The sequence below is a fragment of the Malaclemys terrapin genome, chromosome 4 (assembly GCF_027887155.1).
Source record: "Malaclemys terrapin pileata isolate rMalTer1 chromosome 4, rMalTer1.hap1, whole genome shotgun sequence".
Taxonomy (NCBI): domain Eukaryota; kingdom Metazoa; phylum Chordata; order Testudines; family Emydidae; genus Malaclemys; species Malaclemys terrapin.
This window is the reverse complement of record NC_071508.1, coordinates 36707757-36735433: the sequence shown is the minus strand read 5'-3', so window position 1 is coordinate 36735433 and position 27677 is coordinate 36707757. Positions and strand designations below refer to the sequence as shown.

General features: G+C 47.4%; 2 protein-coding genes across 2 annotated transcripts in view; one reads left to right on the top strand and one right to left on the bottom strand.

The window, feature by feature from the left end:
• Positions 1 to 2765, top strand: part of LOC128836347 (NACHT, LRR and PYD domains-containing protein 3-like) — a 96452-nt gene extending 93687 nt beyond the window's left edge. Inside the window, exon 11 of the mRNA XM_054026552.1 lies at positions 2162 to 2765. Coding sequence (XP_053882527.1) covers positions 2162 to 2261 — 100 coding nt within the window. The 3' untranslated portion in view covers positions 2262 to 2765. The remainder of the gene's footprint in view (positions 1 to 2161) is intronic.
• The window catches only part of LOC128836107 (uncharacterized), a 342237-nt gene that overhangs the window by 280776 nt on the left and 33784 nt on the right, over positions 1 to 27677 (bottom strand). Inside the window, exons 11-12 of the mRNA XM_054026123.1 lie at positions 26458 to 26628; positions 21348 to 21518 (exon numbers count right to left, since the gene is read on the bottom strand). Coding sequence (XP_053882098.1) covers positions 21348 to 21518; positions 26458 to 26628 — 342 coding nt within the window. The remainder of the gene's footprint in view (positions 1 to 21347; positions 21519 to 26457; positions 26629 to 27677) is intronic.

Sequence of the window (27677 nt, the reverse complement as noted above, 5' to 3'; positions counted from 1 at the left end):
GACTGCGAAGAGCTTCAAAAGGATCTCACAAAACTTGGTGACTGGGCAACAAAATGGCAGGTGAAATTCAATGTTAATAAATGCAAAGTAATGCATATTGGAAAACATAATCCCAACTACACATATAAAATGATGGGGATCTCACTCAAGAGAGAGATCTTGGAGTCATTGTGGAACGTTCTCTGACAAACATCCACTCAATGTGCAGCAGCTGTCAAAAAAGCAAACAGAATTTTGGGACTCATTAAGAAAGGGATAGAGAATAAGACAAAAAGAAGAACAGGAGTACATATCTTATGCATATCTTATGCATCCGAAGAAGTGGGCTGTAGTCCACGAAAGCTTATGCTCTAATAAATTTGTTAGTCTCTAAGGTGCCACAAGTACTCCTGTTCTTCTTTTTGTGGATACAGACTAACACGGCTGCTACTCTGAAACCTGTCAGAATAAGACAGAAATTCCATGCTCTAATAAAAAGTATATAGCAGTAGGGATATATTACCGACCACCTGACCAGGATGGTGATAGTGACTATGAAATGCTCAGGGAGATTAGAGAAGCTATACAAATAAAAAACTCAGTGATAATAATGGGGGATTTCAATTATCCCCATATTGACTGGGCACATGTCACCACGGGACGGGAGGCAGAGATAAAGTTTGTTGATATCTTAAATGATTGCTTCATTTTAGTTTAGAACCAACCAGAGGAGAGGCAATTCTTGATTTAGTCCTAAGTGGAGTCCAAGAGATGAATATAGCTGGACCGCTTGGTAATAGTGACCATAATATAATTAAATATAATAACCCTGTGGCAGGAAAAACACCACAGGGGCCCAACACTGTAGCATTTAATTTCAGAAAGGGGTACTACACAAAAATGAGGAAGTTAGTTAAACAGAAATTAAAGGGTACAGTGCCAAAAGTGAAATCTCTGCATGCTGCATGGAAACTTTTTAAAGACACCATAATAGAGGCTCAACTTACATGTATACCCCAAATAAAAATAAACATAGTAAGAGAACCAAAGAAGAGCCACTGTGGCTAAACAACAAGGTAAAGGAAGCAGTGAGAGGCAAAAAGGCATCCTGTAAAAAGTGGAAGTTAAATCCTGGTGAGGAAAATAGAAAGGAGCATAAACTCTGGCAAATGAAGTGTAAAGATACAGTTAGGAAGGCCAAAAAAGAATTTAAGGAACAGTTAGCCAAAGACTCAAAAAGTAATAGCAATTTTTTTTTAAGTATATCAGAAGCAGGAAGCCGGCTAAACAACCAGTGGGGCCACTGGACGATCGAGGTGCTAAAGGAGCACTCAAGGACAATAAGACCATTGCAGAGAAACTAAATGAATTCTTTGAATCGGTCTTCACAGCTGAGGATGTGAGGGAGATTTCCAAACCTGAGCCATTCTTTTTAGGTGACAGCTCTGAGGAACTGTCCCACATTGAGGTATCATTAGAGGAGGTTTTGAAACAAACTATTCCTTGACTTTAGCAAAGCTTTTGATAAGGTCTCCCACAGTATTCTTGCCGCCAAGTTAAAGAAGTATGGGCTGAATGAATGGACAGTAAGGTGGATAGAAAGCTGGCTAGATCGTCGGGCTCAACGGGTAGTGATCAATGGCCATGTCTAGTTGGCAGCCGGTTTCAAGCGGAGTGCCCCAAGGGTCGGTCCTGGGGCCGGTTTTGTTTAATATCTTTATTAATGATCTGGAGGATGGTGTGGACTGCACTCTCAGCAAGTTTGCAGATGAACTAAACTAGGAGGCGTGGTAGATACGCTGGAGGGTAGGGATCGGATACAGAGGGACCTAGACAAATTAGAGGATTGGGCCAAAAAAAACCTGATGAGGTTCAACAAGGACAAGTGCAGAGTCCTGCACTTAGGACGGAAGAATCCCATGCACTGCTACAGACTAGGGATCGAATGGCTAGGTAGCAGTTCTGCAGAAAAGGACCTTCTCCTCCCCTCCCCCACTGGAAAGGCACCTGCTGGCAGTGAGCTCAGCAGTCAGGGGAGTGATATTGGCACAGATCCTGTGGGTTCTGGCAGGCAGCTAGGAAAGACCCCAGTGGTGGGCAGCGCAGTGATAGGGACTGTGAGCTCAGGCATCACATCTGCAGAGAGAGCTAACATCCTTTTCTTTCCTTATTTTCTCCACAGAGTGGACTTTCACCGTCTAACTCCAGAAATGCAGGCAGAGCTGTATGCAGTGAAAAAGATAAAACCTGATTTGATCATAAAGATGCAGCCGGAGGACTGAGTGGGAGCCACTGCACCAACACAGCTCTGGCCTGGCTACCCTGCCACTAGCTGGGTCATCAGCCAGGGACAGTTGAAGACTTGGCCCACTTACTAGACATCCCACCTTCCCCAGGGATTCCAGCATCATATTTCAACATCTGTGGCAGGGGACTAAGAAGAGATTGTCAGGCCCAACCCTCCAGTCTGAGGGCAAGAAACTCTGGAGTAGAAGCTGGATTTGCTCCATGCTTGGTCTGACCTTAGAGGGGGGAGTTGATTTGTAGGGTGGAGCAGGAGGAAGGAAGGGGGGCAGTGCAGGGGGGTCACCCAAGAACCATCTTTGGATCCAATGTGTTCTGTTACAATAGTTCAGTCATTATTGGTTGTATTTTTCTTCCCCTACACACACACCCCACCCCCCAATTTCACACAATTCCCTGGCCATTAAGGTGACATTCTGTGTCCATCTACAGCATTTGTTTATGCCAGACGTATGTTTCTGTGTCAGTTTTGCTGGAGTCCAATAAAGATTACAAATCAAGAACTAATGCTGCACTTTAGAGTGTGTATTTCTTTATATAGTTTTTGCTATTCTTGTGCACAAGAATTCTCCCATTGTCCGAGGCTGGGGGAGTCCTCAGGGCTGCTTCTCAGACCACTTTCTCAGGGTCAAGAAGCTTGCACAGGCAAAATGACTGTTTGGGCAGCTAAAAGAGGGTTCTTTTACCCTTCTCTGGGTGCTCATGGCTTTATCAGAAAGGTGCTATAGGTGGCCACAAAGGTCCATGAACACCCATTTGGGAGTGGAAAATATAAAAGCGGGACAGGAAGATGATTAAGGCCTGGCCAGTCACCTGGTTGCATGTGCCCAGATGAATGCTGCTGTTCTAGTTATGCCTGGTGAACGATTAATATATCAGCACAAATGAAGACACCCACCTCACTACCACTCACTTGCTCTCACAGCTACAACACAGCCACAGATCCTATTATGCATTGATTAAAATACCCCCAAACACACAGACTATGCAGGGCCGGCCCACAACATTTTGGCACCTGAGGCAGGGGACTCAAATGATGCCCCCATGCCCCCTCGCTTGGGCCAAAACTTTGAAAGGTCTCAATTCTGCCTTCTTCCTGTTCTACTCCTCTCATAGTACTGCTCTGCTACCTACCCCAATAGAGGAGAACTAACAACTTAAAATACCTTGTTCAAAAATTTTAAGTAACATTTAACTTTCAGATGTAACTTTTCTTGTCTGCATAGTAAACACTGGCATTTTTATCTGTTTGAATAATCAAAGTGGTGCTCTCCATGCCTTCTTGGTTGCAAAGATTTGAACCAAGGTCCACAGTCTGCGCCAGCTCATGCTCTATTGAGATGGTTGCAAGGCCGACTAGCCTCTCCTGTGTCATTGTGGAGCGTAGATATGTTTTTATTAACTTCAGGTTGGAGAAGCTGCATTCTCCACTGGCAACTGTTACAGGAAGTGTTAGAAGTATGCACAGAGCAACAAAAGCATTTGGAAAGCGGGTGGTCATCTTATTTGTGCACATATATTCCAGAACAGCCTTTGGAGTTGATCCTGCTGAAACGTATCTTGAAAGGGCTTTCAGTTCATCACCGAAATCACTCGCATCAATATCCCGCATGTCATCATGGGTCAACACCCTCTCTAGTGCCCTGCATTGCTGGTGTAAGTCTTCTTCAGGTATAGTGAGGAGTTTTGGAATATCATACAACATCCCAAATATACTGCTGTGTTCCTTGAGCTGCATGAAATGTTCTTCAACTGACTGTATTGCACAATCTAGCACCTGGTTAAAGAATTCAATTTTGAATTGTTGTTTGGGGCTCTCATAGGATTATCCTGTGCCTCGTAATCAAAATGTCTTTTTCTTCGGTGACTCTTGAATGGGTGGGAAAATAGCTTCAGTGTGAAGTTCCTCTGCCAACTTCTGTGCACTCTTCAGAACATTTAAATTATAGAGAGAGACTGACCTATCTCTTAGAATGGGAAGGGACCCTGAAAGGTCATTGAGTCTAGCACCTACCTTCACTAGGAGAACCAAGTACTGATTTTTCCCCAGATCCCTAAGTGGCCCCCTCAAGGATTGAGTTCACAACCCTGCATTTAGTAGGCTAATGCTCAAACCACTGAGCTATCCACCCCCTGGTGATTTTCTGCCTTTCTGCCTTCTCATGGCATGCCAGATTTCTAGCCAGATTTTTCCAGTCCTTTGTTCCTGCAGAACCCAATGTGGCTGGAACATTGGACTAAAAGAGTTTGCAACAAAACGAGTATGTAGCATTCTGGGTTTTTGAGTACATAAGCCACGCCCTCTCCACTTTGTCACCATTGGGGATTTCACGCAAGTAATGTGTTAGATGGAAACGTCTATTTTCATTGTCTTTAGGGAACATGAAGTTTTTCACTTGCTGTGGCCCATGCAGTACAAGGAAGTCCCTCAGGCTACTGCTCAAGTGGGTCCACAGTCCTGGATCATCTAGACTTAAGGAACTAAACTCAGCAGCAGGTGTTTCTTACGCCTCCACCACACCCTGCTTTTCTTCAGGAATGTGCATGGTTACATTCATTTGAGATGGAGATATGGATGCTGCAGTAGCTGCCAGGTCACCTGCACTCTGACTAACTGGAAGATCAGGCATCTCCTCACCACCACATCCTCACTGGGGCCGGAAGACTCACCATGAACATTTGTGTCTATGTATCTCAGGAAAGCACCTTCCTGCTCAGATAGAAAAGCTTCCTTTTGCTTGCTTTCTTTTTCTGAATGCTGCCCCAAAGGGGCGTTTTTTTCTTTCACTCATGACTGCTGTTCTGTGCCAGCTATAGTGGCTCTCAACACTCAATTGAAGGGGACAAATAAGCAGGCTGGTATCAGGGCCTGAGTGAGGGAAAATATCAGCGTCTTAAGGGCCTAACTGGCTCCTACTACTTCAGTTGACTGCCTGTTCTCCTCAAGTGGGTTCAGGGAAGCAGCAGGAAACAAGAAGCTCCCTGAGAAGCTGGTGTTAGTCAGTCCAGCCTCCTGGGGGTGCTACATAAGAGGCTCCTCCTCCTCTCTCTCCTTGCAGATCCTGCTGCTTTCTGTTATTCCCTCTCACCTTTTCTCCTGCCTGCCTGTCATGTCTCTTGTGCCCTCCTTCCTCCAGCACAGCACTCCACCATCTCTAATGCACTCTACCATCTCATATGCACCAGCAGCAGACACCATTTTCTACACTCTGGGTCCTAGTGGCACCCCAGTATGGCACCTCATAGACTCATAGACTTTAAGGTCAGAAGGGACCATTATGATCATCTAGTCTGACCTCCTGCACAGCGCAGGCCACAGAATCTCACTCACCCACTCCTGTAACAAATCCCTAACCTATGCCTGAGTTACTGAAGTCCTCAAATCATGGTTTAAAGACCTCAAGGTGCAGAGAATCCTCCAGCAAGTGACACCGTGTCCCACGCTGCATAGGAAGGCGAAAAACCTCCATGGCCTCTGCCAATCTGCCCTGGAGGAAAATTCCTTCCCGACCCCAAATATGGTGATCAGTTAAACCCTGAGCATGTGGGCAAGACTCACCAGCCAGCACCCAGGAAAGAATTCTCTGTAGTAACTCAGATCCCACCCCATCTAACATCCCATCACAGACCATTGGGCATATTTACCTGCTAATAATCAAAGATGCACTGCATTTCCTTTGTCTAAAAAATCTGTTACCTTCTCAAAGAAGGAGATCAGGTTGGTTTGGCATGATCTACCTTTTGTAAAACCATGTTGTATTTTGTCCTAATTACCATTGACCTCAATGTCCTTAACTACTTTCTCCTTCAAAATTTTTTCCAAACCCTTGCATACTACAGATGTCAAACTAACAGGCCTATAGTTACTCAGATCACTTTTTCCCCACTTCTTAAAAATAGGAACTATGTTAGCAATTCTCCAGTCGTATGGTACAACCCCTGAGTTTACTGATTCATTAAAAATTCTTGCTAATGGGCTTGCAATTTCATGTGCCAGTTCCTTTAATATTCTTGGATGAAGATTATCTGGACCCCCTGATTTAGTCCCATTAAGCTGTTCGAGTTTGGCTTCTACCTCGGATGGGGTAATATCTACCTCCATATCCGCATTCGTCATCCTACCATTATCCCTAAGCTCCTCATTAGCCTCATTAAAGACTGAGGAAAAGTATTTGTTTAGATATTGGGCTATGCCTAGATTATCCTTAACCTCCATTACTCCCTGGTAGGCACAGATATTCTACCGCCAGTGTCACCTATTAGACTGGTATCTACACAACCCTTCCTCCTTACATCCATTCTCATATCCACAGCTGTATCCTTTCTTACTTTGTTTTCTTCCTTCTCAATGTTAAATTCCGGCGTGGAGATTACCTGGACATCTCCCAATCATCTCCCCCAAATTCCTAGCTCTCTTCATCAGTTGTGCCAACCTCCATCCTAGAAGTCTATTTCCCTCCTTACTCAGGTGAAGTCCATCCCGAGAGAACAGTACTCTGTCCATGAATGCTTCCCAGTGGCCATCCCAAAGCCCTACTTGTAGCACCACTGCCTGAGCCATCTGTTGATAGCCATAATCTTGTCACACCTTTGTTACCCTTCTCTAGGAATAGGCAGAATCCCACTGAAGATCACCTGAGCCTCGATTTCCTTAAGCATCTTCCCCAGCCTGGCATAGTCTCCCTTGATACGTTCCAGTGAGAATCTAGCTGTATCATTTGTTCCCACATGAAGGACAACCAGCGGATTCTTTCCCACTCCCATTAGGATCCTTTTCAGCCTCAGGTCCACATCCTGTATCTTAGCACCCAGCAGATAGCATACTGTCTGTTCTCCGGATCAGCTCTAGTTACAGGCCTGTCTATTCTTCTCAGTAAAGAGTCCCCAATCACGTAGACCTGCCTTTTCTAACAGTGCGATTCTCCGGTCTATCCCTTGCTCCCTCTGGGTGCAAATCCTCTCAATTTCTATTGTCCCTTGTAATTCTCCGCAACCCATCCCGTATCCTCCTGGGGCTCATATTTGGTGTTGTTATCTCCATTGACTCTTCCCCTCTTCCTATAGGACTAGCTGCTCTTCTCTTCTTCCTTGCCCTCTCATCTTCAGCGACCACCTGCTGTGCCCTTTCTTCATTTTCCAACTCCGCAAACCTGTTCCTGAGCTCTATTTCTCCTTCACTAGCCTGGCTTTTCCTCTGCCTGGTTCTCTTAGTCACATGCTTCCACTGTCCACTTTCCTCACCCAGCAGTCTCCCCTCAGAACTCTGTGGTCCTGTTTCCATCTGCAAGTCTGAGCTTTTTCCTTCAGCCTCCTCATGTCTTTGCTTCATCATCTGCTCGAACCCCCTTCTAAACTCAACCGGAGTTTCCATCTGCATCTCCAATCCTTGGATCTTTTCTTCCATCAGCTCTATCAGGCGGCACTTCATGCAGATGAAACTCTTTTCAGATATCCACTCCAGGATCATGTACATGCCGTAGCTTCCACATCCAGTCATCCTTATTGTGTCTTCCACTGCTGCCTCTGTATCGATCATAGCCTTCCCACCTAAAACCTGTTAGTCCAGGAAACACAAACCAAACCACCACCCCCCACAGGAAAAAAACAAAAACAAAAAACAAAAAAACCCACCACACACCCCAACAGGCACCAAAACACCGGCAGACCACCCCCCTCCCTTCACTAGCCTGTCTAGTCCTCTGCCTAGCTCTCTTAGTGTCCCCCACAAACGCCCCTTGCCAACTCCCACTGAAACTCCCCCGTTTACAGCTCTGTTTGCTGGCTCCTTTTGTGCCGCTGTAGCTGTCTGTGCCGCTGGCTGGCTACCTTTATAGGACCCCTAAGCAGAGAAGCCCCGCCCCCTAATTAGGGCTCAGCTTCTCTCCCAGCACCGCCTCAGTTCACCTCGTGGTAAGGCCAACCGTGAGGGTTGGAGTGAGACACATGTGCTTGTGGGCTTGACCTGGGCAGGAGCCAGACTGGGCTTTGTCTAGCTCTGAGCTAAAAGGAGTTAGAAGAAAATATACATTTTAATAGCAGGTCATTTTGAAGAGAGGCAGGCTGGGGATAGTGGGGGACTGTAACCCGGGAGCCTCTTGACCAAATGAGTCCAAGTTTCAACCACCAACTCCACTCTAGGATCTCTACTGGCCTAGCAATTTTCAGGCCAATCTGCTACTGCACATGGATTTTAAAATGCTTAGAAAAAATCAGCTGTAAACTGCAACACAGCCTTAGCTATGGGGCAGCTCTTTTCCCTCCATAACTGAAAAGGGGCTCTGGGAGAATCCTAAACTACTTTACAAAGGGTGATTATAGGTGAAGAGCCATTACACGCTCAGTGGGCACTTGTGCAGCATTCCCACATGATATGATCTTGTAAGCGGAAATTTGGAAAGTCTTGAAAATAACCCAGAGGGGCGAGATATTTGAGGGAGAGCCCCAGGACCACTGGAAAAGTTATTGCCCATGAAATCTGAACTTCCCATGCTTGTGGAGACAGAATTTGATAGGCCATGTCTGCCACGAGGTGCTTGGCGATTGGTAATGCCTGGCTGAGAGGTAACTAGCAATGAGAGTGCAGAGAAGGTCACCCACCTGTCTCCAAATGCTCCTCATCTCCCCTTGCTCCGTGAGGGTTACCGCTTATGTTTGTCTTTTGATTTACAAATATTTTTGTCTGAAGAAACGTGTTTGTTCCTTTCCATACTGAGGGCAACTTAGCTCCGGAGTCCTGAATTGGATTTTCAGTCTGTGAGTTTATAGCGATTGGAGCAGCCGTGCAGCAGTTTATCCTGTTAAACCTGGATTGTTTTACGTGGTAATTCCTCTCTTACAAGACTAGAGTGGAGACAATAGGTTGCTGTGGCACAAGGGACAAAATCTGCTCTCAGTTACATCCATGCAACTCCACTGAAGCACAGACGTTACACATGGACAAGACCTGGGGTCTTAGGGCTAGTGCAGGATGGTTCCTGCAGAAGCCAAAGTTGCTGCACAGGGGTAATTCAAAGTGGAATTTGACCCTAACACATTAAGGGGTTGGTTCTCCCCTGCACGGCCCCATGTTCAGACAGCTGCATCTGAGCAAAGCTGGTGAGAAGAGCGTATTAAACCTTACTAGGGAATTTCACCTGCTCTATAGGTCTAATACTGCAGCCATTGCAGTGAACTGCAAACTTCCCATTGACTTCATTGGGGGCAGGAACAGGCTTTATGGATCTGCTCCAAAGCCCATTGAAGTCAAAGGGAATCTTTCCCTGGGCTTTGGATTCAGCTTTATGTGGAAACGCTACTGCTGGAGTAATCACCACATCAAACAAGCACTGGACCTTTTTTTGAACGTGACTGGTCTGATTTGGAGTTATGTTGGTGAGAGCTTTTTCCTCTCATGCTAAAACTATGCCCCCATGTGCGTCACATACTCATGTCCAAGGGTATGTCTACGTTACGGGATTAATCCGAATTTATATCATTTGAATTTTGGAAACAGATTGTATAAAGTCAAATGTATGTGGCCACACTAAGCACATTAATTCGGTGGTGTGCGTCCATGTACCGGGGCTAGCGTCGATTTCTGGAGCATTGCACTGTGGGTAGCTATCCCATACTTATCCCATAGTTCCCACAGTCTCCTCCACCCATTGGAATTCTGGGTTGAGATCCCAATGCCTGATGGGGCCAAAAACATTGTCACGGGTGGTTCTGGGTATATCCTCCCCCCCTCTCCAGGGAAGCAACAGCAGACAACTGTTTCGCACCTTTTTCCTGGGTGAACAGTGCAGATGCCATACCATGGCAAGCATGGAGCCCGCTCAGCTCAAGACAGCAGTCATGAACATTGTAAACACCTCGCATGTTATCGTGCAGTTTATGCTGAACCAGAACCTGCAAAACCAGGCGGTGAGGAGTAGGCTACGGCAGCGTGGCGGCGAGAGTGATGAGGATATGGACATGGAATTCTATCAAACCGCGGGACCAGGTGTTTTGGAGATCATGCTGTTAATGGGGCAGGTTCATGCCGTGGAACGCCAATTCTGGGCCCGGGAAACAAGCACAGACTGGTGGGACCGCATAGTGTTGCAGGTGTGGGACGATTCCCAGTGGCTGCGAAACTTTCACATGCGTAAGGGCACTTTCTTGGAACTTTGTGACTTGCTTTCCCCTGTCCTGAAGTGCCAGAATACCAAGATGAGAGCAGCCCTCACAGTTGAGAAGCGAGTGGCGATAGCCCTGTGGAAGCTTGCAACGCCAGACAGCTACCGGTCAGTCGGGAATCAATTTGGAGTGGGGAAATCTACTGTGGGAGCTGCTGTGATGCAAGTAGCCAAAGCAATCACTGAGGTGCTGCTACGAAAAGTAGTGACTCTGGGAAATGTGCAGGTCATAGTGGATGGCTTTGCTGCAATGGGATTCCCTAACTGTGGAGGGGTGATAGATGGAACCCATATCCCTATCTTGGCACCGGAGCACCAGGGCACCCAGTACATAAACCGCAAGGGGTACTTTTCAATGGTGCTGCAAGCACTTGTGGATCACAAGGGACGTTTCACCAACATCAACGTGGGCTGGGCGGGAAGGGTTCATGACGGTCGCGTCTTCAGGAACACTAATCTGTTTAAAGGACTGCAGCAAGGGACTTACTTCCCGGACCAGAAAATAACCGTTGGGGATGTTGAAATGCCAATAGTTATTCTTGGGGACCCAGCTTACCCCTTAATGCCATGGCTCATGAAGCCATACACAGGCAGCCTGGACAGGAGTCAGGAGCTGTTCAACTACAGGCTGAGCAAGTGCAGAATGATGGTAGAATGTGCATTTGGCCATTTAAAAGGTCGCTGGTGATCGTTACTGACTTGCTCAGACCTCAGCCAAACCAATATCCCCACTGTTATTTCTGCTTGCCATGTGCTCCACAATCTCAGTGAAAGTAAGGGGGAGACCTTTATGGCAGGGTGGGAGGCTAAGGCAAATCGCCTGGCTGCTGATTACGCGCAGCCAGACACCAAGGCGATTAGAAGAGCACACCAGGAAGTGCTGTGCATCAGAGAAGCTTTGAAAACCAGTTTCATGACTGGCCAGGCTACAGTGTGAAATTTCTGTTTGTTTCTCCTTCATGAAAACCCGCCCCCTTTATTGACTCATTCTCTGTAAGGAACCCACCCTCCTCCTTCCCCCAGCTTGTTTTCAAAGGAAATAAAGTCACTATCTTTTAAAAATCATGTATTCTTTATTAATTGATTATAAACATAGGGAGAGAACTGACAAGGTAATCTGGGTGAGGTTTGGGAGGAGGATAGGAGGGAAGTAAAAGGCCACTGAAAAAATTCAATATAATGACAGCCTTTTGGTTGGGCTGTCCACTGGGGTGAAGTGGGAGGGTGTACGGAGCCTCCCCTGTGTGTTCTTACGTGTCTGGGTGAGGAGGATATGGAACATGGTGAGGGGGGGAGGGAGGTTATACAGCCCCAGTGTTGCAGCCTGCCACCTCTCATCTTGAGCGTCCCTCATGACCTCACGTTCACTGGCATCTTTTCTAAATTTAGATACCGTGTCCTTCCACTCATTCAAATGAGCTCTTTCATTGTGGGTGCATTCCATTATTTCCGTGAACATCTCGTCTCGCATCCTCTTTCTCCGCTGCCTTATCTGAGATAGCCTTCGGGACAGAAGAGGGAGGCTTGAAAAATTTGCAGCTGCTGGAGGGAGGGTTGAAAAAAAGGAGAGAAGTTTTTAAAATGATACATTTTACAGAACAATGCTTATACTCTTTCATGGTGAACAACACTATTCACATTACATAGCACATGTGATTTCAGTACAAGGTCGCATTTTTCCATCTTAATATTGAGTGCCTGTGGCTTTGGTATTAGAGATCACAGACGCAGGTCCGGGCAACAGAAGTCAGCTTGCATGCGGCCATGGTAAGCCATTGTCTTTCGGCTTCTGCGCCCTCCTTTCCCACATACCAAGCAAAGCCTGTTGACTGCTGCAGTTTTCCTGTTAACCTTCAGCAGCAGAAAACAAGCTAACACCCCCCCCCATCCAATTGTCTGGGATGATCACTTTAACCCTCCCACCCACTGCGTGGCTGGTATCAGGGAAGATCCCTGCTAGCCAAAAGCGAAAAGCTCAGGGCCAATTCCCCCCCGCCCCTGTGCTTGGCTAACTGCAGGGAAGGATTTCTTTTCAGCCACAGGCTAACAGCCCAGTAGGAATGGCCACCTCTGTCCCCTTAATTAAATTACCATATTTCAACCAGGTTACCATGAGCGATATCACTCTCCTGAGGATTACACAGTGAGATAAAGAACGGATGTTGCTTGAATGCCAGCAAACACCGGGGCCATACGCTGCCAGGCTTTGTCATGCAATGATACCAGATTACTTGCTGCAAGCATGGCATGGTCAAGTGTCCTACCATGGAGGATGGAATAAGGCTACACTGCCCAGAAACCTTGTGGCAAGGCTTTTGGAGTACCTCCAGGAGAGCTTCATGGAAATGTCCCTGGAGGATTTCCGCTGCATTCCCAGACACGTTAACAGACTTTTCCAGTAACTGTACTGGCCGCGAATGCATCCCAAGTCCTCGGGGCAAACAAATTTTATATTTTAAAAGGTAAACTCACCTGAGGTCCCTTCCATGGGGTCATGGTCTTGGATACTGGCTTGGGAGGGTTGGGAGGGTACTTCAGTCAGGCTGAGAAAAAGATCCTGGCTGTTGGGGAGAACGGAGTGCTGGGTGCTCTCCGCAAGCTTGTCCTCCTCCTCCTCCTCCTCCTCTTCCCCGTCAGCAGAATCCTCAGGTGTAGCTGATGAGATTATCCCCGCCTCGGAATCCACGGTCAGAGGTGGGGTAGTGGTGGCGGCCCCCCCTAGAACTGCATGCAGCTCGGCGTAGAAGCATCATGTCCGCGGCTCTGACCCGGAGCGACCATTTGCCTCCTTTGTTTTTTGATAGGCTTGTCTGAGCTCCTTGACTTTCACGCGGCACTGATCTGAGTCCCTATTATGGCTTCTCTCCATCATGCCTTTGGAAATTTTTTCAAAAGTTTTGGCATTTCATCTTTTTGAACGAAGTTCTGCTAGCACTGAATCCTCTCCCCATATAGCGATCAGATCCAGTACCTCCCGTACGCTCCATGCTGGTGCTCTTTTTCGATTATCGGCCTGCATGGTTACCTGTGCTGATGAGCTGAGCTATCTGTGGTCATCTGTGCTCTCCACGCTGGGCAAACAGGAAATGAAATTCAAATGTTCGCGGGGCTTTTCCTGTCTACCTGGCCGGTGCATCCGAGTTCAGATTGCTGTCCAGAGCGGTCACACTGGTGCACTGTGGGACAGCTCCCGGAGGCCAATACCATCGAATTGCGGCCGCACTAACCTTAATTCGAAATCACAATATCGATTTTGGCGCTACTCCGCTCGTCGGGGTGGAGTACAGAAATTGATTTTAAGAGCCCTTTATTTTGAAATAAATGACTTCGTTGTGTGGATGGGTGCAGGGTTAATTCGATTTAACGCTGCTAAATCCAAATTAAAGTCATAGTGTAGACCGGGCCCAAGAACCCACCTATGCATTGATGGAAACAGGTATAACACTGTGTACATGCATAGCTCTGTGGCCACACTGTCACTGTAAGTACACAACAGTAGCCCTGCCAGTTCAGGGGTGTCACAGGGAGACACTACAAGAACCACTTTGCTGTGAGGTATTGGTACTGTCCTCCACCTTCACACGCTTGCCTATGGCATGTCTTGATCATGTCACTCTCTGATTGTTACTCCCTACAGAACTGGGAAGACGACATGGAGCACTTGGATGATGATCTGGTTCGTCTCCCGTTCCTTACTGAGGGATAAATGGTTATGCAGTGAAGTGGGTGCTCAGCAAGCTGCTGGATGGAATCGAAGATGGCTGACCCTGTGGGGTACTGACAAGTCAATTCTGCTCACACGGTATAGCTATGTGAATACCCGTATTGTCATGGTATGCCCTTCTAGTGACTGTCACATCTGGTGAAGGAGAACCAGCACAGTGTGGTAGGAGCCAAGTTTTGTGCCGAATGAGGCAGTTGACCTTCATGGTACACTGTGATGATCTTGCACTAACTCTCCAGCACCAGAACACTTGATTCAGGGAAGCTGCACCAGTTCAGAAGTGGGTGGCTATTGCCCTGTGGATGCTGGCTATACCAGACAGCTATAGGTCCATTGTAAACCACTTTGGGGTTGACCCATCCACTGTCAGGGTTGTGGTTGTGCAGGTTTGTGAGGCAATGAACACTGATTTACCCACAGGTGGTTGCCATAAGAAAAGTGCCAGCACTACTAGTTGGTTTTCAGAGAATGGGGTTTCCGAACTGTGCAGGGTCATCGATGGCACCCATAGCCCAGTATTTTGCCCCCTGCACCGGGGAGGTGAGTCAGTGAACTGAAAAGGTTACTAGTTAATCGTTCTGCAAGGCTTAGTGGATCACATACTGCTGAATGGAGGGATTTGGTAATCTATGAAGGTGGACCAACCAGATTTGCACTGCCCGTGAACCTGAAGAACCAGCTGGAGTTTTGATGCAACAGAAATTGGCTGAAATATGCTTACAGGGCGGAAAAGTCAGCACATAGTACTTTAAATGCCCTTGATCTTAAAACTGAGAATTAAGCATCAGAGCAAGAAGTGATATTAGTGAGGAGAGTGAGGGGGCATTGTAACTCGGGGTCTTCCTCAGTTCACCATGGGGGGGTGGGGGGTGGCGGCTGCTTCAACCTGCTCCTATTCTATGCAGTCTGGCAGGGTGAGGGCGCCTCTTCCAAGCTGCAGCCACAGAGCATCTGGTGGCATCTGAAGATGGGAGACCCAAGCTGCATTTTGCAAAGGGTAGAGAGTGTGCCCTACTCCACGCCCGTCCTTCTCCCTGTGCCCCTGCTGAGACCTGTGTCCCTTTTCATGCTCCCCTCCCTCCCTGCCTTTTCTGTACATGATTATTGCCTGGCACATAGTCCATGGCAATGCCAATCTCTTTGCTTTGTGCAATATAGAGGATCATCCCCACAGACCGTGTTTGATTGCAGGCAGCATGTGACAACCAATGAGGACTGGTGCAGAAAGGAGATGGGGGAGAGAGCAAAATGTGTCAAAACATCTGAGCTGATCAGCTGCTAAAGTGAGGCCCCCTCAGATCACAGCCAGTGCTTGTTAGGAGGGAGGAGGTGAGATCTTAACATGCTAAAATGTGTATTCTGTGCTGGTGCAGACCAAGGGGAGTAGCATGCTCCATGCACCCATTCATTTTCTACCACTCATTCAGTTCACACATCACCCCTCCACATCATACCCTGTCATTCTGTGCACATATCCCAGCTCCTCAAACAGTAGCCTCCACTGAGCCAGCCCGCAAGCTACACAAGGGAGGGAAAGCACAGTCACAGGCCCGATCCTTCATAGGTAGAGACCAGGGAAAGGACAGAGCTTCTGTGTGTTCAGGGGAAGTCCCATCATTCCCAATAAGCACCCTGGGCCCATGGCTCCCTGCCCCTAGCCCTGTCTCCCATTTCCCTGGGAAAGAAACTGCCCCACCCTTAGACCCCTGCCCCGCAGGGCCCTGGCTTTCCCCAATATCTGGTTTCGCAGTTCACAGACTTAAGGCAGAAAGAGCTGTTGTGATCATCTAGTCTTACATCATGCAGAAGGCAACACAACGTCCCTGAATTAATTCCTGCTTTGAGTCCAATAGTTGTGCTTGATCTAGAGCAAGTCTTTCAGAAAAATATCCACTCCTGATTTTAAAAGTGATGGAGAATCCAGCGCAACCCTTGGTCAGTTTTTCCAATGGTTAATTACCCTCTCCCCCCATTAAAACTGTGTGCCTTACTTCCAGTGTGAATTTATCTAGCCTCAACTTCCCACCATTGGATCCTCTTACACTTTTGTCTGCTAGATTGAAGACACCTCTGTTATCAAACTTCTGTTCCCCATGTAAGTACCTATAAACTGATCAAGCCAAAGATACAAAATGTGCCATCTTGGTCAAAGATCAACTGCCACTAGCACCACCATGCAACAGTGAGAACGAGGCAGACCCACAGTCAAGCCCAGAGACCTGGTGAACCAGGGTTGGAATGGGGTGGGCAGTGTCTGGAGGAGGCCAAGTGGCTTCACGCCTGAGTTCTTAGTTCAGGAGCAAAAGGTTGGAACAGCTAATGCATTTCTTAATAAAGGAGCACATAATCAGCCACCCAAAGTTCTGAAACCAAGCTCCATGTTTTAGTTTGGCCAAAGCGATCAGCGAGCGGCATATCATGGCAAAGTTTCAGAATTTTGAGTCAAGACAGAGCATCGGGACATAAATGTGCTCTCCATGATAGAGGAAACCATGCTGCAATTGGAAACATCATGGACTGAATATCTGCACATTGTCCAAGGCCTGGCGGATCTGGGTAGCGACTGTGTCATGAGGAGCAGTGACTGAATGATGGACATTAGGCTCTTGTCCACAGTTCCACTGAGAAAATTGGCTGGCTTAAGAACTGTCAAAAGAGGCTCTGTGTGTGATTCAACATATTCATCCTTGTGGGACAAGATGTCCATCTTTCCATTTCTAGCACCCGGACAGTAAGTCACAATGAACTTGAATCGGGCAAAGAATAGTGACCAGCAGATCTGATGCTGATTTAAGTTTTGGAGCTGTGTGGCAATATTCCAAGTTCATGGAGTCAGTAAGTTCCTTCCAAGAGGTGGCACCACTCAGCAAAGGCTGCCTTCATCGCCAGTCACTCCTTAGCCCAGATATAGTAGTTCCTTTCTGCCAGGTTAAATTTTGTGACTAAATGGCACATGCCTGGTGCTGATTATTAAGGGAACAAATGGGTCTGCATAAAGCAACGGATACCTACAACTGTCCATGAAATGAGGTTAAGGGATTCTCATCCCTTTTTATTATTGCCTTAGGCCTAAGCACTTAACCAATATTCGGGGCCTTGCTGGGCTGTTTCTATTAGGACGAGAAGTTGATTATAGAGTCAGGAATTGCTTTGGCGCAATCTTGTTTATTTACAAAGAACGTACACAAAGTTCTGATTCCTGAGCACAGTGGGAACAAACAGGAGGCAGTTTTACTCAGAAATCCCCGCCTGCCTTTGCAGCTAGTCCTGTGCCCCAAGGACTCGGTCTGTGCATCTCCTACTGGTGCATCTCGGAAGGTGCTGCAAGGTAGCATTAGTAAAATTTGCAAACTTAAGAACCCAGGGTACGGCTAAAGAAGCCTCACCTTTCAGGTCAACAAGCCACCTGAGGGAAGATGGGTATTGCAGAACATCTGAGATCCCTCACCTTGGGGAGAGGAGGTCCAGACATCAACAAACTGGCTATGCCAGTTTTCACCAGTCTCCCTGCACCCAGTAATATCTCTCTAGGAGAAGTGATGTGTCACCAACATCACCACCAGGCTCCTTGACAACAGTTCCAGCTTCTAAGGGCTGGTCTACACTGGGGGGTGGGGGGAGGAGGGGATCGATCTAAGATACGCAACTTCAGCTACACGAATAGCGTAGCTGAAGTCGAAGTATCTTAGATCGAATTACCTGGGGGTCCACATGGTGCGGGATCGACGGCCGCGGCTCCCCCGTCGACTGTGCTACCGTCGCTCACTCCAGTGGAGTTCCGGAGTCGACGGGGAGCGCGTTCGGGGATCGATATATCGCGTCTTAATGAGACACGATATATCGATCCCCGATAGATCGATTACTACCTGCCGATTTGGCGAGTAGTGAAGACGTACCCTAAGTGATGAGAAACCAGACAACTGCGAGCACTGAAGTGTTCACCATACCACCCCCCACCCCCATCATCTTAAATGTCTTCTTTTCCCCTTTTTTCTATTTTTGTCTTGGTTTTGTTAACTTGGAGATGTCCCAGCCCTTTTTATTCTCTAATCTGATGGTGTGAAAGTGTGGTTTTGTACATGCGTGCAGCGTGTGCGTATGAGCGCCAGTAGAATCCACACCAGGAAAGTGCCTTAAAGAAAGTTCCCCAGATAGAAGTAGCCCTAAAATAGTCTCGAAGATATTTGCTGAAGTATGTTCTGCCTGTGTGTGTTTGAGGCCTGAGAAACAAAGCTGTCAGCTGTAAATTGCTAAATAAGTGATGACAAACTTCTGCCTATCAGTGTTTTGGTTTTTTTAAGCCTGCACTGTAATAGCTCTGGGTGAGGGGAGGAAAGTGTTCACCACCACACACTGAAATGTCAGGCGGAAGCTTTGTAATTAGCTCTGAGCTTGTGGTTCAGACATTAGATAATAAACTGCTTACAGTATTAAGATAGTGATCAAGCACCAAGTTATAGATTTGATTGACTGGGTAAAATTTTTTAGTTGGGATTCATAAACAAAACAGTCACCTTCTTAGATCCCTTTTTAGGATTAATACAACAAATAATCAGTTCTTCTTAATCTGATGAGGTAACTAACTTGGTGACATAATTTTGATCCAACATTGAGACTAATTTAATCAGGGTTTGATTTTGATTGGGTAGTTGCATTGCTCTATGCTTCATTTAGTTTCATAGTACAATTAGTAGCTTCGCTTTGGTGATACAGTTTGTTGGCGTATTAGTTTTAATACAATTTATAAAATTGATACCAAACAATATTTCTTTCAATAAGCAACATAGGTCTACAACCTTGAGGATGTGGGCAGATATCATTGGATGAACCTAACAGCCTAACCAGCTCCACATAATAAACCTCTGGTTCTCTCAACCCTGACAGTCTCTTCCAGCCCTGTGCCTGTGGAGGCTGAATGTGTGAGTTCAACAAGCTCACAAAACTGGAGCATATTTTCCCCATAGTGTGAGGTTCTCACTCTTAACACCAGTCAGGAGAATGTGCATCCGGAGTCCTTGGTGATGGCAGAGATGCCTTAAAAGAGGCAGGTCCTGTCCCTAGCCACTGTCCCAGCTAGCAGGCCGACAGCCAGGCCAGAGCGGTGTTGGTGCAATGGCTCTCGCTCACCAATTCTTCCATATACGTATGATTATATCAGGTTTCCTCTTTTTCACAGCATCTAGCTCTCTCTGTGTGTCTTCATTTACATTGACACTGCTCAAGCTGTGGGGGAAAACAAGTGAGAAAAAGTGTTAGACATAATACCCGAGAACACAGCCCCTTTGTAGCAAAGTTAGCCACACACCATTGTTTTTAGTGAAATCATCTTTAGAATGGACACAAACGACTATTGCAATGAATGTTCAGACATAACTATCTGGGCCCATCTTCTTTCCCCATCCCACACATTTTTGGTCCACCCCGGTAGTCACCATCTGCACTGGATTCCCTTTGGAGTCTGACCAGGCCCCTCCTTGCCTGCTGAAGAAGGCTGCTGTTGAGTAACGTGCAGAACTCTCAGCCCACTTAGAGGGAGGGAGATGCCAGCATGTGACATTTATAGCAAGCAAGAAAACAGACTTCAGGGAACTTATTTGTTCCTGAATTGTTATTAATCTATAAAATTATTGTTCTAAATCTAAATCATTTTGAAAGCTTTCATCCTGTGTTTTGGTTGTAACATCCCAGAATCAAAGGCTGTGTGGGGGATGTCTAGGACTGCATGGAAAACTGGACGTTGTTTAAATGTATTTGCTATCCCAACGCTCCACAGAAATTACTTCCATTTTTTAAAATTCCCATCGGCCTTTTATCTTCCTTTATTTCTGGTTCTTTTAGTTCTCTCTCTTTTATAGATTTGCCTTTTCCTCTTCAGGTCAGTGGTCTAGAAATTTCAAAACATTCTCTTGTAGCTGTGGATTTAAAACTCCTAGCTGGCTGGCTGTGCTGGATTTAAATGCTGCTTAAGCTGAAACCCTGGTAGCTTTTATGATCTTAAAAATCGTTTAAAACTGCCTGTATTGTTCTGGAGGAAAAGGCAGATGTCAGTTGCCTAATGAGCCAGCTGGACCTTCCAATCCTACCAATATCTGTATGAGCTGCTGACTGGAGAGACAACCAAGATGAGGAAGAGAGGAGTGAAGGAATGGGGTTGCCATCATAGATAGAAAAAGAAATTAAACAGAAACAATTAGGTGTCCACTTTGTATTCTTTCCCTCTTTTCCTTCTTCTTTTTCTATTTGTCTGTTTGGCTTTGTCCCAGAATTATTTGTTGAAATGGTGGTAAATTATCTTTTGAATGGAGGGCTATTTTAATTCATTTATGAAACACCCCAGACTTCTAGTCTCAGTCCTGCTTCCTGATTAAAATAACAGATTCTAACATAAAACGACGCTGCCTTTGGAGCGACTTTATTATCCCATGTTTAAGCTAGTCAAGCTGCATGAATAATACATTTTTCAGGTTGGTGGCTGAACTGAAAAAAAAAAAAAAGAAAAAAGAAAAGGTTCATTTTGAACCAAAATCTCATTTATCAGTTTTTTTAAAAGAAATTAAACAAACAATTTTTTTTGGTGCCAAATGAAAATTTATTTGATCTGAAAAAAAATCGGGTCTCTGTGGTTTTGTTTAGTTTCTTTTTAAGTGCTTTTTACCCTCAAAAAAACAATTAATCAAATTAGCTACATTTCTAAACAAAACATTGTTTCAAAGTGACAAAGTCAAATCTTTTGTTTAAAAGAAGTCAGCTTTTTATTCTTCCAAAACTATTCACCAAATGCAACTTCAATTTGCAAATATTTTCATCCTGAAACTGCATTTTTCTGCACATTTACTATTTGAGCAAAAAATGTCACCCAGCTCTACTATTATCACACCAGTGGGTCTCTCTTACTTTCTCTGCGGGAGGAGACTAGGTCCCAGCTCTTGGGTGCATGGACAATAACACTGTGACCCCAGGAGAAAGAGCTTAAATCACACCACTATGTACCAGATTTTCCAAGGAACTCAGCACCGACAACTGGGGCTGGATGTTCAAGGGGACTGACGTCCCATTTACCCAGGGTGCTGAGCTCGTCTGAAAATCCGACCATAGAAGTCACAAGCTACGACATGCTGAGCACTTTAGAAAACCTGGCCCCATGTGAAAGAAACACCCGTGAAAGGAGCCTACTTGTAACTTACCCCAGTTTCTGCAGTTTGCAGTTTGGGTGTTTTAGTCCTTCACACAACTGTTTCACACCTGAATTGTCCATTGTTTTCTCTCCCAGGATCAGCTCTGTCAGCGTCTGGTTGGTGCTGAGAGCAGAGGCGAGATCCCCACAACAAGCAGCTGTGAAATGGCAACCACTCAGTCTGCAGGAGCCAGAGATATACAAAGATTTGTGACTGCTTATTTTTGCCCCATTCGCTGGCATCAGCAGTCTTCATTCTAGGCATGTTCCGATAAACCACAATGCTCTGAGAGGAGCCTTTGGGATTATTCATAAATTCCAAGGCCAGAAGGGGCCACTGTGATCATCTGGTCTGACCTGCAGTATAGGACTTCCCCCAAACAATTCCTGTTTGAACTAGAGCAGAGCTTTTAGACAAAAATATTGAAACTTGATTTGAAAATTGCCAGTGACAGAGAATCCACCACAACCCTTGGTAAATTGTTCCAGTGGGTAGCTACCCTCACTGAACCTTATTTCCAGGCTGAATTTGTCTAGCTTCAACTTCCAGCATTGGATCTTTTTATACTTTCCTCTGCCAGACTGAAGAGCCCATTATCAAATATTTGTTCCCCATACAGGTACTTCTACACTGTGATTATGTCACTTCTTATCCTTCTCTTTCCCCAGCTAAGCAGATTGAACTCTGTCACTATCAGGCAGGTTTTCCAATCCTTGCATTATTCTCATGGCTCTTCTCAGGACCCTCTCCAATTTATCAACATCCTTCTTGGACTGTGGGCACTAGAACTAGACACAATATTCCAGCAGCTGTCACACCAGAGCCAAATACAGAGGTAAAATAACCTCGACTCCTACTCGAGATTCTTCTGTTTATACATCCATTAGCGCTTTGGGCCACAGCAACACACTGGGAGCTCATGCTTAGCTGATTATCCACCGTACCACCACCCCGGTCTTTTTCAGAGTCACTGCTTCCCAGGATAAGGTTCCCAACCCTGTAAGTGTGGCCTACATTCTTTGTTCCTAGAGGTACACGTTTCTATTGGTCTGTACTAAAATGCACATATTTTTCGCTTGCGCCCAATTTCCCAAGCAAGACAGATCCCTCTGTAGCAGTGACTTGTGCTCTAAATCTCTACATTATTTCCCATTTTGCTATTTTTGTGTCATCCGTAAACTTTATCAGTGGTACTATGTTGTCTGCCAGGTCATTGATAAAAATGTTACAAAGCATAGGGCCAAGAACTGATCCCTGTGGGACCCCCATAGAAACACACCCTCCTGACTTAAAACTACAAGCCCTGGAGGGAATACTTTACCATGTGCAGGTATTGTGTCAGTTACTATGTGTTCTATATGCGATTGTTCAGATGAGTTGAAGGGAAAGGTAGATTGAGGGTCTATTTCTAATGGGTGGGGTAATCCTAACAATATCCTGTAATCCTCGCTGCCTGCAGCCTGCTGGCTCCCTATTGGATACTGCCCCCTCTAGAGTGGTAGGAAGAGAAAGGACTAAATCCTAGCTTATTCTGGTGGAAGAAGGACCTTGATTAGCATATCACCAGCAGGGGGCGCTGTGTTAACCAGAATGACAAGGAAAGAGATGTGACATCCTGTGGACAGAAGGGATCGGGCCGGGAGAGAGAGATGGCCAGTGTGGGTGAGAGGGAGCAGCAGGCTGCAGGCAGCGAGGACAAAAAGCCGGGCAGTGGTATCCTGAGAGCCAGGGCAAGGAGGCAGGTGGGAAGGTGACAGCTGATCAGGGAAGCTGGCTGTGGCTGGCGGGCTGGGAGCAGCAGCACCAGGACATGTGGGGTGGAGCAGCCTGCAAGCAGGAGGGGAGAGGCAATTGCTAAGGCTGGGTGACAGGAGGACAATGCAGAGGGACCCCGAGGAGACCAGAGATGACAGGACTGAGCTCTGGCCAGTGGGATCGCAGACAAGCCCTAAATTGTCTGCCATGAGAAAGATGGGCCAGAAAGGGCACCAGGTGCCAGTCCACAGCCAGCTCTCAGTGACACACTTGCTGGCTGGGCTGTGTTATCAGTAGCTGCAGTATCACTGCAGATTTGGCCATGCACTGCTACTGGCTGGGGACCGACTGGCTAAGCGGTAGTTCTGCAAAAAAGGACCTGGGGATTACAGTGGATGAGAAGCTGGATATGAGTCAGTAGTGTGGCCTTGTTGCCAAGAAGACTAACAGCATATTGGGCTAAATTAGTAGGAGCATTGCCAGCAGATGGAGGGAAGTGATTATTCCCCTCTATTCGGCATTGATGAGGCCACATCTGGAGTATTGCGTCTAGTTTTGGGCCCTGCACTACAGAAAGGATGTGGACAAACTGGAGAGAGTCCAGCGGAGGGCAACGAAAATGATTAGGGGGCTGGAGCAGGGCCAGCTCTAGGTTTTTTGCCGCCCCAAGCACAAAATGTTTTGGCTGCCCCCCACCCCAGCCCTGGGCTCTCCCCCCGCACCCTCACCCCCTGCCACCCCAGAGCTGGGATCTCCCCCCGGCCCTCTGCTGCCCCAACCCCTGGGCTCTCCCCCCCACCCGCACCCCCTGCCACCCAAACTCTGGGCTCTCCCCCCCACCCCACCCCTGGGCTTCCCCCAACCAGTGCTGACTCCGCCTGCTTCCCCCTTGCCTCCAGTCGGTCCGGCGCTGGCAGGGTCGGTGTAAGCAGCGGGGCTCCCAGGCCGCGCCTCAGCCCAGGGTACCTCCAGCCGGGGCTCCCGCCTCCAGGACCGGCCAGGACCTGGGACGGCAGAACCGGGGGACCGCCTGGCAGAGGGCTGAGGAGCTGGGGCAGGGCAGCCCCAGAGAGAGCAGAGCTCCGGAGAGCGGGACACAGGCCCCATACGTCAGTGCCCCGGGCACCGGTCCCCACTATGGCCCCGCTGCTGCTGCTGCTCCTGGCTGCCCTGCCGCAGTCCCTGGGTGGCTTGGGCCACTTCGCCCAGCCCCGACGAGAACCGCAGCGGCCCCAGGGCGCCCCCTGTGCAGGATGCGCTGCTGCTGCCAGGGCCCGCTCTAGGCTTTTGCCACCACAAGCGCAAAAAAAAAAAAGAAAAAAAGGCTGGCTGGAATGCCGCCCCTGAAAATGTGCTGCCCCAGGCACCTGCTTGGTTTGCTGGTGCCTGGAGCCAGCCCTGATTATAGAATCATAGAATATCAGGGTTGAAAGGGACCTCAGGAGGTCATCTAGTCCAGCTCCCTGCTCAAAGCAGGACCAATCCCCAACTAAATCATCCCAGCCAGGCCTTTGTCAAGCCTGACCTTAAAAACCTCTAAGGAAGGAGATTCCACCACCTCCCTAGGTAACCCATTCCAGTGCTTCACCACCCTCCTAGTGAAAAAGTTTTTCCTAATATCCAACCTAAACCTTCCCAACTGCAACTTGAGACCATTACTTCTTGTTCTGTCATCTGCTACCACTGAGAACAGTCTAGAGCCATCCTCTTTGGAACCCCCTTTCAGGTAGTTGAAAGCAGCTATCAAATCCCCCCTCATTCTTCTCTTCTGCAGACTAAACAATCCCAGTTCCCTCAGCCTCTGCTCATAAGTCATGTGCTCCAGCCCCCTAATCATTTTTGTTGGCCTCCGCTTGATCATTCCCTGTTAGGTTCACTCCCTCTGGGGCACCTGGCATTGGCCACTGTCGGTAGACAGGATACTGGGCTAGATGGATCTTTGGTCTGACCCGGTACAGCCTCTCTTATGTTCTGAATTTTCCAGTTCAGAATTAATTAACAGATCACATGCAAGACATGTTATCTCATCCACTCCATCAGTTTATAAACCTATTCCCAAAAGAACCACACATGTAATTTACTTACCCACTGTATTTTTGTAGCGTTACTGAAATAAACCACCACTGTGAGGAGAAGCTGAGGGACCTGCGGTTATTTAGTCTGCAGAAGAGAAGAGTGAGGGGGGATTTGATAGCTGCTTTCAACTACCTGAACGGGGGTGCCAAAGAGGAAGGAGCTCGGCTGTTCTCAGTGGTGGCAGATGACAGAACAAGGAGCAATGGTCTCAAGTTGTAGTGGGGGAGGTCTAGCTTGGATATTAGGAAACACTATTTCACTAGGAGGTGGTGAAGCACTGGAATGGGTTACCTAGGGAAGTGGTGGAATCTCCATCCTTAGAGGTTTTTAAGGCCCGGCTTGACAAAGCCCTGGCTGGGATGATTTAGTTGGGGTTGGTCCTGCTTTGAGCAGGGGGTTGGACTAAATGACCTCCTGAGGTCTCTTCGAACCCTAATCTTCTATGATTCTATGAAATGACGGGTGATGATCGGGGGGAGTCCCAGCCTCTTTATGGGAAACACATTAATGTTGATGTTGCTTATTCACATTTACTGTTTACAGCCAGTTTGGGAGAACAGAGCAGTGTTCAATTTCCTTTTCTTTCCAGCCCTTTTGGGAGAGCAGGAGTGACAGCTCCAGTTCAGGGCAGTGTGCACATATGTGGGGCTGTTACTGCCTTAGTGAGTAAAGTCATTGATTTTCTAACTTCAAAATATGCTGCATTTGTGGTTTGCTAAAAATCACAGGATTCTGCCCTTGGCTGCACCAAGTTCACATCATGCCCTGCTGAGAGACTTCGAGGAGAAGATATTGGCTGTAACCCACCTTCCTACTGCCCTGATCCTGGGCCAGGTGGGGGCCAAAACAGCCTCTGGTATAACTTAGAGGAAACTGCAGAACTAAAATTCATTTGCAATTTAACACCATTAATTTGTGCTTGAATAGGGACTGGGATTGGCTGGCTCACTACAGAAGCAACTTTGCCTCTCCTGGAGTTGACACCTCCTCATCAGTTGTTGGGAGTGAACTACATCCACCCTGATGGTGTTGGCCCTGTCAACACTGGTTCTCCACTTGTGAGGTAACTCCCTTCTCTTCATGTGTCAATATAATAATGCCTGTATCTGTAATTCTCACTCCATGCATCTGAAGAAGTGGGTTTTTTACCCACAAAAGCTTATGCCCAAATAAATCTGTTTAGTCTTTAAGGTGCCACCAGACTCCTTGTTGTTTTGATAAATAGAGTGTAACTCACAACACCACCATGTTAACAGGCACTGACTAAAGGGAACCAGCTGGTACTTACTGCAGTATCTGTAATTTGCAGTTTGGATGTTTTAATCCTTCACACAGCAGCTGCACTCCTGAATCTCCTAGGTTGTTCCACCTTATGCCGAGCTCTGTCAGGGTCTGGCTGGTGCTAAGAACAGAGGACAGATCTCCACAACAAACAACTGTGAGATCACAATGCCCCAGTCTGTAGGATATGAAGATATATAGAGAGCAAAATGATGACTTGTTTATGCCCCATCCTCTGCATTTCCCCTCCTTGATACCTGTATGCAACTCTAAAAATGATTCTTAATTTAGAAGCAATACAGAAATCACTTCATTTTGATTACAAAAAGACCCCTATAGAATATCAGGGTTGGAAGGGACCTCAGGAGGTCATCTAGTACAACCCCCAGACAGACTTTTGCCCCAGATCCCTAACTGGCCCCCTCAAGGATTGAGCTCACAACTCTGGGTTTAGCAGGCCAATGCTCAAACCACTGAGCTATCCCTCCCCCCAATACAAAGCTGTAGACCAGTTTGGGCAAACTATGGCCCACAGGCCATTTTAAGCTGGCCCTCGAGGTCCCACTGGGGAGTGGGATCTGCAGCTTCAGTGCTCTGGCGTTCCAGACGTGGAGCAGAGTTAGGGGGCCGCTCTATGTGGCTCCCGGAAGCCGTGGTATGGCCCGCTCCGGCTGCTGCGCACTCCAATGGCCCCATCCGGTGCTACTGCTTCCGGGAGCCATGTGAGGTAAGCGCTGCCCGGAGCCTGCATCCCTGAGCCTCTCCCCATGCCCCAACCCCCTTCCCCAGCCCTGATCCCCCTCCTGCCCTCCAAACCCCTCGATCCCAGCCCGGAGCACTCTCCTGCACCCCAAACTCCGCATCTCCAGCCCCACCCCAGAGTGCGCACCCTCAGCCAGAGCCCGCACCCCACTCCCCGCCCCAGCCTGGAGCCCCCTCCCGCACCCTGAACTCCTCATTTCTGGCCCCACCCCAGAACTCGCCCCCCCAACCAGAGCCCTCACCCCCTCCCGCCCAATTTTGTGAGCATTCACAGCCCACCATACAATTTCTATTCCCAGATGTTGCCCTCGGGCCAAAAATTTTGCCCACCCCTGCTCTAGCTCTCTAACACACAATTAGTGCTACAACCAAAACCCCAGTAGCATTAAATTAATTATTCTAATAGGAACTCATCCATCCAGCTACAGAAAACACCTTCTCAATCCTCTTTAAAACCCCAATCAA